This window comes from Calonectris borealis, chromosome Z, assembly GCF_964195595.1.
Source record: "Calonectris borealis chromosome Z, bCalBor7.hap1.2, whole genome shotgun sequence".
In the NCBI taxonomy this organism is placed as follows: Eukaryota; Metazoa; Chordata; class Aves; order Procellariiformes; family Procellariidae; genus Calonectris; species Calonectris borealis.
The window spans coordinates 45,403,767-45,416,532 of record NC_134352.1 but is presented as its reverse complement, the minus strand read 5'-3'; the positions used below and the strand labels follow the sequence as shown (position 1 = coordinate 45,416,532).

Genomic DNA, 12,766 nt, shown 5'->3' with positions numbered 1-12,766 from the left:
AGCTTAGCCACCCTGCCTCTAGATTTTTAGCCTACACCATGAAGAAGCTTAGAACTGATCCTGATTAAAGGGCTGGAGCCATGCCTAATATGTGCCTTCATGAGAAGGCTGGAACTATCAAGGGATCAAAGAGAATAAGCAGAAGGAACTCAATCACTCGATGTGTAGAACAGAAAGTAACAGATGAGTTTTCAAGATAACGAGCAAATATGTAACAATATATACATGCCAAAAGTGGAAGCTTAGCACGGAACAGAACAAGGCGCCTTTTCCATCCACTCCTATGAGAGTAACCTATCGCTGGATTACTTTATCAAGAATTGAAGTGAATTTACTATTACAGTGATTCTTATTTTATTTTGAATTGGAGCATAACTTTTAGAAAAACAGCCAAGCTGGAATGCAAGAAAGTCCTACGGTCTGTGTTATACAGGAAATCAGACCAGATAATTGCAGTACCATCTCTCTAGTCCATTATGTTATTCTATAATGCATCTTTGTGCCAAGCACTTTTGAGGCATATTTGCATGGCATAACAAAAAAATAGCAGTCAGCTTTTGAGATACTTTTAAGAAATGTTATCTCTTGGAATTCAGCACAGTATGTGTTATGTTCCATGTATTTAATTTAATTTGTTCCTAGCAGGAACATAGAGCAGAAGCCAGCAGAGCAGGGAAATTACAAGCACGTATCTAGCATCAAAAGGAAAAGGAGACACTCAGGAATTTAACACAGGACAACTAGGAATAAAATATTAACTTACACAATATTAAGCTTTATTTACTTTTAGAATTCCTACTCCTCTTTCTAGTTCATTCTTTGTCCCCTGTTTTCTTTGGGTTTCCTACACCTCTATCTTAAGCTTCCCCAACTGCTTTCTGACCCCTTATCCCAACCATTTCTTTCTGTACAAGAATACTTTAACATTCCCTGTGGTCACAGCGGTTATCCTTGAAAAATCCCTTTGTTTTTCTACTTTTCTTGACTTTAAGAGGAAAAGAGGAAATAACAAAGTCTTGTCTTTCTACTAATAATTAAATTTTCCTACTACTAAAGCAGAAGTAGGATTTTACCTTTCACAACTTTTTTTGTGTCTGTAACCACAGTGTCTGTAGCCCTGTATCTTCTCCTTGCTTCTGCTTATCAGACAATTGCCCCTTTAAGTAAAAGCAAAAGAAACAAATCAAAAAGCAAGGAGAAAAGCCTAGTATTTTGGTAAACGTCTTGACAAGTCTCTTTAGGACTAACAAACTCAATGCTAGATATTCCTGGCTTTGCCTCACTCTTAATTAACACAGGACACGTGATTTTGTGGCTCACAGCTATGGAGGTCAGGTCTGCAAATACCAAAAGGACCCCTCAGGTATGTGCTGTCAAAACTCACTAAAGCTGTAGATCCCCTCTGGACCTTTTTTTCACGACCTACCTTCCAGACAACTGTCGTGGTTTAACCCCAGCCAGCAAAAACAAACGCCACGCAGCCGCTCGATCACCCCCCCCTGGTGGGATGGGGGAGAGAATCGGGAGGGCACAAGTAGGAAAGCTCCCGGGTTGAGATAAAAACAGTTTAATAATTGAAATAAAACTAAGTAGAACAGTAATAATAACAGTGAGAACAACAACAATAACAGAATACACAACGCGGGCAATGCACAACACAACCGCTCACCGACCGCCGACCGCGTGCCACGAACGGGGGCCCCCCGGTTTTTATACTGAGCATGACGTCACATGGTATAGAATACCCCATTGGCCAGCTGGGTCCGCCACCCCGGCTGTGCTCCCCCCTCCCGGTGCAAGCATCACCCAGCAACAGCCAAAGCATCAATGGGCCATCAACGCTCCTTTCACACCGAACCCAAAACACAGCACACCCCCCAAGCTACTGGGAAGAAAGTTAACCCTGTCCCAGCCGGAACCAGGACAACAACCTCTTCCCACACTGCTCCGCGGGCCATGCCTCTCCCCTGCCCATCCATCACCACCCCTGCAGATTCACAGAACCACAGAACAGTTGAGGTTGGAAGAGACCTCTGGAGGTCATCCAGAGTTAAGAAACCTTCCTCTTTTTCTGACTATTGTTCTTATTCCATTAGCCATCAGCTGCCCACCCCATCCAACTTTTTCCCAGAGACTGGCTTCAGCTCATGGTAGCACACATGGCTTGAACACATAACTGAAGTGCTGAAATACCTCAGACACTGGTGCGCAAATCAAGCGTTTACGTGAAATTCTGCCAGGGTAGCTGCCATCTAGCCTATGTGGCAGAACCTTGCAAGATGGTCAGAGTGTTTTCACTGTAACGATGTGGACAAATAAGTACTGTTGAGTGCTTAACACTTAGTATCAGTACTGTTCCATTAATAATGCCATTAATGCCATTAATGGCTTATGTTACGGGAGCTCCTCTCTCAGGAGAGTTTTGGCAACGCACGCAGTTTTTAGGCATCCTTTTGAAAGCGTTGGCCATTAGTCATTAGTTCATACTATCAATTTGTTACACTGTATTCAACTGAACAATCCATACTATTACTTACACTGTCTTTTCAGTTTCCTTGGACACTTACACTTAGATTTCTGCTTTAAAAAGAGTACTTGCCAATGCCCAAGAATTTTTCACAAGATGTTTCAGCCAACATTTTCAGAAACTATTGCAAATTACAAAAATTCTTTAAAGTATTAGAAATTTCAGACTTGTCTAGAAAGCTAAGATTAATTTTTGTTAATGACTAAAAGATAATAGGAAAAGAGAAGAAATACCAGCAGCACAAACACATACGAAAACACAGCAGGAACAAGAAAGAAACATATGAGCCATAAAGGATGCAACTACTCTATGGTTTTTATTGTACTGCCTACCATGCAATCTCAGCTTCAAACAGAGACTCCCAGGTAAATTAATACTGACCTCCATTAGAATAGTGCATGTGCCCATTTAGATGAACACACATTCTAAGACGGAGAACAAAATCTAGAGAGGGATTCAGAGGGACAGACCTGTAGATTTAAGAAGCCAAATAACCAAGTGGAAAAAGAACAATTCTAATTCCCAAATAAGAACGAATTTTCTTCAGAATTTCTAGTATAAGACTTTGTTTTACCAAACCTGTTCAAAGGAGTATATTAGAGAGAAAAGAAGAAATCTGACCTGAAGTCAGTTCCTTAAAGCCCATAAATAGTTGCAAATGTTATTACAGCTTTTTACATCCTCATCCTTTTCCTCTTTAATGTGAATTGCCTATAGTCAATTTATTCTGTTGCTGCTTTGAAATTTGTTATACACTCTAGCCTAAGGGCAAATTAGCCAACTTTTCCCTTCATTTTTTAAGTAGCAATCTATAAATACCTCAAAAACATGAGATATACTCTTTAATGTCGCACTAATTTACTTAGTGAATAAATGTGCATATAAAATATACTTCTTTTTTCTTCTAAGAAATAGGATTTTTCACTTACAGCAAGAATTGGAAAAATTAATTAAGGATTTCTCCTCTGTATCTTGCATCCAAATACGATGTATTCTACTCTACTGCAGATTTGCAATAAAGGTGGTAAGATTCAAGTGACAGAAAGAAAGCTCTTTAGTTTAGAAGGTACAAATGTTTGTTCCAGGCTTCCCTTTCCTGTGATGAGCTGCTGATCTGTGCACTCCCAGCTTTTTTTCCCCACTGTTACCACACACACTCTTGTCAGGAAAGCTAAACTCACAGTGAGTGCTACCATCACAATTCAATGAAGCAGAGCAAACGAGGTTTGCACTCAAAAATCCGTCTGGCCTTAATTTACTGTATTCTTGTTGCTCTATGGATGAGTAAATAAATACTGGTTTAAATGTCAAAGCCTTTGAAATCCTTGTTTTAGACAAGCAAACAGGGTCTTTGTAGACTCTACTTGACAGCTACTGAGCACACCTGTTCAGAGTTGTCCAGCCCTTGCAAATAGATAACACCATCAACCCCAATAGTCTAGGGGAGCCTCCTTGCTGCGTTTGCAGTGTGGCCTCCAGGCAGCAGCAGGCATTTCTCCATGCCTCTAAATTAATCTCCCAGTCAAACACGGAGACGTGGAAATGGCTTGCAAGAAAAAACCATGCATGCAAAGAGACAGCATGCAAAGAGACATCCAGAACAGAGTAGCATATTCTGCCCCTAAAAATGCTCTGTATCCTTCCAAGAACGAGCGTCAGATATGCAGGCTTGCTGACCAGCACCAATATAATGGTCCTTAGAACCACCTCCTACAGTGTAAGGATATAGAAGTTAAACTCATGAAAAGAACAATATGCATCACGTTTCAATATGCATAAGGAAAAAAAAAAAAAGAGTAAAAAAAATGGCACCATGGTGTTTGCTAGGAAATAGACTAACACTAAAAACACTTCTTCATTGTGGCAAATTCATTCCAAAGAATAATTTTGTCGGCAGATCATAAATCCACAAAATGTGTCACAGGCTTTAGCACTAAGGAAAGAGAAGGCCTAGAGGAGTTTTCTAGCCGCTTCTCTTTCTGAAGTGGCTTTTTCATTTTGAACATGACAGCAGATGCTGATTTAAGTCATTTTGGCTGGGTTGCTACTAATTGGTCTTTTCATCTGCCATTAATTTATTTGTCTTCTTGTTCATTAAGAGATTTAATTGCAGCAACACAGAAATTTGCCAATTTTCCTTTAGAAAAATACCCGTTAAACTTTCCATTAAAAAAATCCTCAGATTTTCCATTGCAAGGAGTTAGTCCCATATTACAGTAAGTATTTCTATAAAATAGTACGTCTTTCTTCTAAGAATTAGGAGTTTTCAACGGTATGCACTCATTTATTTTTATCTTAATAAAAAGCAAAGTATGCAAGGAAGACCGCACAAGAAAACTTCCTGAACTGGAAAGAGTTGTCAGCAAAAACAGTCACACAGCCTTTCACACAGAGAACATGTCTTTTATACAGCCAGTTGTGTGCAGATATCAAAAGCCTCCAGCTGCGACACACATTTTCAAGTATCTTCCTCCCAGGACTGATTCAACCTCTGCCCCCTCATGCCAAATCTGAAAATGCAGGCTTTTGTGTTGTTTTAAACGTTATTGTCTCAGAGCTTTTGACAAATCAATCATTAAAAAATGACGATTTATTGTTGCTTTCCGATGGAGAGTAATTTTTTCCTCATTCTGCTGACCAAGAACTAAGAGATGAACTCTGGCAAATTTTGTTGTGACAACTACAGATGTGAACTTGCCAGATTGAACTCAGGCGGCGGAGCCAGAGGCGCATGCTTCCACCCTGACTCTGATGCAGAAGCAGCAAGTTCTGACAGAGAAGCTGTGTGAGAAAACATATTCAGCCACAACAGCCTTTGTACAGGGACCTTGTTTCAGCCTCTGTAGCAAAGTTTTGCCACTTTTTATCTCTCTAACCCACAGCGCAGAGAATAACTGGACTCTGCTCCACCTTCTGCACCATTAGCAGACTTGTTTACCAAGCTTCCCTTGGTTTTAGTTGCCAATAAATAATGCTTTCGCAGCCACAAAGGCGGCAATGGAATTATTCAGTTGTTACGAAGGAAAGAGTATGGGGAACAGAAAGGATATTTGGTCTGCAGAACATTAAAGTCTGCTCTGAAAAGCCAGAAAATCTTAACCACTTGTACATATCCTTCTAGTTTTTGCCCTTATATGCAATCCTTTACTTCAAAGTACAAAACTAAGTCTGGAGTCTTCACTTATGAGCTCTATATCATTAATTATTTTTTCCCATCACCACTGTCCTTCCTTTTCATTATCAGATCACTTCTTATCTACATGTATTGTTTATGCCAATAAGATTTATAACATAGTAAAGTAAGAAGAGAGCTAGGTGCAATGAATTCACTGCTGGCTGAAGGGCTTCCGCCCAGTCATTCATAATGCACTAAAATCAAGCCTGGTTACTTACATGCTGTGTGCTTTTGTGTGTTATGTTAAGTGCTGCATATAACCTATAAAGTTAGAACATTTTAGATGAAAGGCCATGTCAAGAGAAAAAGCCTCAATGAATTCCAGAAAATACAGATACAACATTTTCTGGTAAAAGTCTAACAAAGTATCAACTCCGAGAAGTACCTGATTTTGGTAGATCTACTGGTGTACCTCTGGCCAAACTTTCATATTTAAGAAAATACAGGCCCTATTATTGGTCAGAAAACTTTTAACTTTTCTCACCATGAACCCAGTATCCACCAGTGTTTACTTTTCTTAAAAACAACAGAATTTAAAGTACGGGTGCACTTGCGAGAATTTTAAAAGAAAGTAAGTTCCTTCTAAAGAAGGAATTACACACAAACCTCAAAGATCAGGAGACCTAAGAAATTAAAAATCACCGCTATCACAAATGCAACTCAGTTTAGAGACTCAGTTCAGCCCAAACTTTCTTAAAAATTCAATACATACACACAGTCTTTCTCCCATCCTTCACTTCTCTGCCAGACACCTTAAATGTATATGCTTTTTAAGGCATACTTTTTTCTCCTTTCTGCTCTTATGCTTGTGATATTGGTCCAGTTACAGTTTTTTACATTTTTTTTTCCTAAAACATCCAAAAGGCAGTTACAATTAGTTGAAAGAATTGGAAAGGTTAGCTCTCTTTCTGGTAAGCTAAACCATCTCCCCTAGTGCAAAACACCAAAAGCAAAATGAAAATACATAGAACTTAAACAGAAGATTTTACTGACAGAAAGGAAAAAAACCACAAAGAACCCAAAATTACGACACAAAGGTAAAAAAAAACCCACCTTGAACTAAATAACAAGAAGACAACGCAAATTTGGAATGAATTAGTGAATAAATTAGAAGGAAAACTCTATTAGATTTCTGGTAGCTCTGAGACTTTAAAAGATAAAGAAATACCTGAAGATTTCTAACCAACAGCGATTTTTTTTTTAAGAACGAATACGGCAATTTCACTAGAAAACAGGGAAGTGGAAGCTTGCACGCTAAGAAAAAAAGCAAAAGCGTGTCAATATTGCTTTTGCATCTAGGTCTGTCTAGAAACTATTTAGGAAGGAAGTCTGCCAGCAGCCCATGATTCTGAATTTACCAAAGAAGAAGAGGAAGAAACAAAAAACAACTCTAAACCTAGCCAGTCACGTTTATTTAAATTCAGTGGAGCAATGCAAACAATGAACGCAAACAACTTCTCTGGTATTGTCAGGGAGAAGAAAATGAAATAGATCCCACTATTCACCCTCATCAGCAAGATGGCATGGTAGAGAAACTCAGAAGTTTTTAAAGTAAAAGGTCCATGTATTTACAGGCCTGTATAGCACTCCCATAGGTCTCTTAATAAAAATTAGTAACTAGCATTATTGTTTGTAAGTACACACTTTTACTATGACATACCAGAATAAGAACTCCACCATTCAAGGCAGTGGTATTACTGGAAACGGTCCCATTAGGGGTCTGGCAATTTTTAAATACAATAAGGCTTTCTGATAAATGTGACTGTAAAAAACCAAAACAAAACCAGCACGAAACAAGCAAACAAAAACTCCCCACACAACCTCAGTAAGTCCCACATATTCTAATGTCAACAAACATGCACACAGTCCCAACTGAGCACATGCACATCCCATGGGTGGCAGGGAAGGTTGTCATCTAAGAAGTGGAAAATTTCCTTCCCGATTTCCACGTGGAGAACAGTTAATTCAGTATTAACATGTTTTATATTTGCTCATGTAAAGCAGCACACAACTTTAATCCCCCAAAGTGAATACTTACTCTCCTTGCTCTAGAACGAGGCCATGTTCTCACTCAAAAAATAACTTGGAAAACAAAAGTAACAAGAAAAACCTATGCCCTTCCAGGGAGGAAGCAGAAGGTCTGATGTTGTGTACCCAAGTGGTTAAGCGTATGATGCTACATGCTCATGCACGGGCACCTAAATCACATTTTGTGACTGACGGAACGCCAGTTCCTCCCGCAGCTACTTTGAAAGGAGCCTCTCCTCTGTTGAATTAGTGTCTCTATAAAATAAACTGCTAAAAATCCATCTAGACTGTCTATAAATTCTAGCCCTTTATCACCTGCATGAACGCTAGCACAATGAAAATCAGTTATCAAAGTACTGCATCTTTGAAGTTAAATTTGATTGTAATAAAAAAGTACTTTTAAAAGGATAAAGTAATATTAATATCATCAGTTCACTCTTAAAATAAAACACCTGCTATGAGCAATGGTTTCTCTGCTAAGGTTTACAAAAATGAAGAGAAAAAAGAATTGTGCTATGTCATTTTCCACATCTTCAAATGCAAACATGCAATGAAATCAACCAATAATTACTCTTCACTGTGTTTTCCATTTGTCCCAGCTACATGGCTTCCTTCAGTAATTCCCAAATCTCATCTTACTGTACTTGTCTTTTTGCATTCCCCTTTCCTGATATAAGTTAATTACCTGTCCCGTAAAATTCATTGTAGTACTTCTTTTGTTCAGAAAAATATTAGTTTTGCTGACACACACTCATGCCAGGGCAACTTTGTAAGAGAGAAGGACACTAGATTACTACTTACTGAAAGCAAGAAATATTTTGGAGATGCGACGTGATGACCTCTTTCTGAAATGCATTTTTACACAGTATTCTGTTTTTCTCCTTAGGAAAAAAAGTAATTGTTCATCCTGCTACAAAGATCTGTTGTTAATTGCAAACATATGCACTGTCATCTTACCAGGGTATTTTAAAAAACAAACCAACCCACAACAACAGGACTGAATTCCTACCCTATGAGCCTCATCCTGAACAGCTATATAAAAAGGTCTTCCCAGTGGGTTAAGTGCATACTTTTTTTTTTTAAATGCAAATAAGTTGAAATTTCTAATGTTGGCCTTAAGTGGAGAAGGAAAAGAGAGTAATTTACCTGCGTTGGAAGATGAGGGAAAAGTTTCGGTGAGCTAATATTTTAAAATCTCTGTTGCATCTCCAGTTCAGATAGGCTTAAACAACTTGTTTCTTCTGCATATTTGTAATACAGCAAAAACTAACATAATCCAGCAAGATGTGACTGACCAGCACAGTCAAGCAACCAAGAAATATTTTAAAATCTACCTTTTAAGATTGACGTATACTCACGAATGGAATGCTATATTTTCTCTTCCTCCAACATCACCTGATTTCTTCCTCCTCCTGTTTGAAGTTTTCTTTTCCTACACCTTGACTTTAAGTTGATTTAAAAAAAATTTGGACAGCGAAAAAGAGCTTTCACTACTTCTCAGCTATCAGCTGATTTTTTATTTCTCTGTGCTTCACATGTACATTCCTTCTTTCATTTACTTATCTTAATATTCACATTCAATCACAATTTCTCAAAGAAGCCAAGAGACAGGCTGCCATTAACATTCATCTTGCTTTTTGGCAGCCTCTATTATCATAGGGAAAGAAGAAGTGTTTGTAAAAGTAGTTGATTCAAGCCCTCATACAAAAAGACTATCCTCAGAGAATGTAAATCATGTTGTACCGTAACTGGCTACTTAAACAACACTCAATTTACTAATTTCCACTCTACAACTTTGAAAAAAGTGACACACAGTTAATAAATATTACTTCCTCCACCCCCCCTCCCCCCAACTAGTTCACCTCTAGCAGCAAATTTTATAGAGTGGTTATAACAGGAAAAAAAAGGGGGGGGGATCAAACAATCCATTCCAAAACTGTGGGGTTTAGATAGTACTATCATAATTCCTTGAATTGTTAGGTTCCTAAACAACTGCAGGATTTATGTTTAAAATACACCCAAAACATGCTATGATACCTTCCGACTTCAAATTGAGGGTGAGACAAAGTATCCCAAAGAACATACCACCTGAAATTAGGATAAAAATTGCCTGCTCAGTTAAAAGTCAAGCATGACTATATGGATAAGTACTTCATCCAAGCAACTTCAAACCAATACAAAACAAAACCCCCTTCCCATCTCAATGCAGCACCTATAGAAAGTCAGACCATTTACTTAAATACTTGCAGTTGACAACAGCAATAAGAAAACTCTTTAAACACTTCTGTAAAGCTTGTTTTTATTTGCAAACATTAAGAAGATTAAGAGGCCTTTTGGGACATTTTGTCCATATATGAATTATGGATTTTCACACGCATCACACTTACGGGAAGAGACACTTGGCGCATTACAATCAGTTCTCTGCTACAAAAACATTAAATGAAGATATTCAACAGCCAGGGAATTCCAGGGTCCATAGAGCAGAAAACCTGACCTGCTCAAAGCACGAACTGGATACAAGAAAAACAAACAAACAAACAAACAAACAAACAAACAAAGACTAATGAAAAGGCCAGAGGGAAACAAATTTTTCAGGGAAAAGAAGGCATGCTGTGGAGAAGATGGACATACTGGAATGTGGAGGGGCATGCTGGACAATTTCTGTACGGCCACCGGACCCACCTTTGCAATATGATTATGACAGCAGAATCACAACTCCTCTGTTTATCACTGTTGTTGTCAACTGTTTTTTCATTACAGGCTTAAGATCCTTTAATGAAAGGCAATTACAAGATTTATAGTACTTTGCATTACATCCATCACCTAAACGAAAGACTAAAATGCAGTTGTCTCCTGCAAAGTGACTGGGGCGACACGTGGTTATTTTCATGTTGTCTCTCAAGAGTTTCCCCATGTGTAAGTAAAAATGAGTTTGCTTTCTAAATGCCACTGAAGCTGAGCTTGCCAAACTGTGTTCTTATCACTTAGCACTTTGTTACCTTTAGTAAAGAAGCACAAGACCAAATTCTGCCTTTCTCCCACAACTGTAAAATAGCATTGTAATCTTCTGAATCTGAAGACACTGGCAGCACAGCTATCATCAAGAACACAATTTAGCCAAAATAGTGTGTTATGGGAACGTATCCAGCTCAGCTCTCAGAGCCCAGAATGAGAAAAACTTTGCGGTTTATTATGTCTTCATATTTTGTTCTTAATGGGAAGAAAAGAAAAAAAAAAACAACTCAGTAAGAGGCAGTGCAAATGTTCTGCTTATTGTCATTTTTCATCAAAATATACACATCTGAATTAGGATTAAGTATATTCACAAACATATTTGCTGTTTCTGTAACTGTGCCTTCTTAAGCATCTAAAGGTGCTTTACAAACAACTTCTTAACCCTCAGAATATTTTTCTTATGGAGGAAAGAACTACCCTAATACCTCAGCTCTCTGAAGTCCAGAATTTGTTTCTGCTAACACCATCTGTTCTTTTGTGATAAAAAATAAAAGAATTTTAATTTCCCAGTCCTTTATTCTAAACAACATTTTCTATCCCTCTTCTCTATAGCCTTAAGGAGAATAAATAACACAAAACAACTTAAATAATAAAAAATCTGATCATAATTTTGGGTTTTATATTGTTCATATGCAATCATATTTTTTGAATGAATAGTAGGCTATCATCAACTATATTTTCTTCATATAGTACTTCAGTTAAAAAAACAATAAATTCTACAAATTATTTCTGCCTTGATACTTCCTACAGTCTTCCCTACCTTAACACTAAAATTAAACACAAAAAACCACTAAAAACTGGAAATCTCTCTTAATTTAAACAAATGTCACCCAATAATTTGCTTACATGTTCTTCATGGTACTTGAGCAACTGATGCAAAGGATGGATGCAAAGGATGCGCTGATTTAAGCGAAGCAGAATTTTTTTTTTTATAGTTCTATAATCCTAAGCACTGAAACCAAAAATGTAATTGTATAACATATGTTGAAACTAAAATAACGGTTGGAGAAGATATTCTACATTTTTAAGTTATTTAAGTACATAAAGTTGCTACCAAATCCATAAAGGGGCTCTAGGTGGTATGTTTCAAAGCATACCAGTATCAAGCAGATCTGATGTTTTCCTACAACAGACCCAAAATTCCTCATTCTGGAGCTCTACTGACAAACCAGGCTCTGTCTGCATATTCCTGTCATGCACAGTCTAACTCTACCACTTAGACTCCAAAAAAACATAATTTTTTTTTGGTACTCATTACCAGCTTGCAACTTGGAAAATTCTCCCTTCCTAGCCAGCTCCATCCCATCCCCGCTCACCCTGAGGAACACTAGGAACTCCCCGTTGTTTTGTAGAATCAGATAGTAGGGCACCAAACTCCCCACAAGACACATGGATTTTTAAGGTTCTGCCTGTAAAAGGTTATGACTCAAATAATTTGTGTACAAACTGAAATTTCACAGGCTGAAACTAGAATTTTCTTTGTACTGGCTTACCTCATTTTCTCTGGATGCGTACTGTATCCTGAGAGTATCCATGCCTCTGATCATTGCTTGCATGGCAGTAAATATGTTTTGGTAAACCAGTTTTGTGAAGCCTTTCCTGTCTTCTTCTGTGTAACCCGATCCATGAATAATCCTCATTTGCTTAATGAATGTACTCTTGCCACTTTCTCCTGTGCCTGGGGGAGAGGAAAAGAGGAGAGAGACAAAAAGTATTGTATTTGCAAATCGTGGCAGTTGAGAATATTTGTAAATACACTTACAAGGATGTGCACCTTATTTGAGTATGCATAAGAGTCACCATTAACTGTAGTATCGTTTCTGAATTTTCCATTCTCCATAATCTATATTGTTTTAGTCAAAATATTTGCATTTCTGGTTTTGGGAAGGTTTTTTTGGTAAAAGATACGTGTAAGTATCTTATCATAATATATCCCACAATGTTTAATCTAAGCATTCTGTAGGTAGAAGTCAGATTACGAAACAAGCAAGGTACATGAGTACAAAAGAAAGAAATTTTGT

The 12,766-nt window shown here is 37.8% G+C and overlaps 1 protein-coding gene across 1 annotated transcript in view; it reads right to left on the bottom strand.

Moving 5' to 3' along the window:
* LOC142075576 (guanine nucleotide-binding protein subunit alpha-14) overlaps positions 1 to 12,766 on the bottom strand; it is a 78,407-nt gene that overhangs the window by 31,932 nt on the left and 33,709 nt on the right. Inside the window, exon 2 of the mRNA XM_075137061.1 lies at positions 12,239 to 12,423. Within this exon, the coding sequence (XP_074993162.1) occupies positions 12,239 to 12,423 (185 nt within the window). The remainder of the gene's footprint in view (positions 1 to 12,238; positions 12,424 to 12,766) is intronic.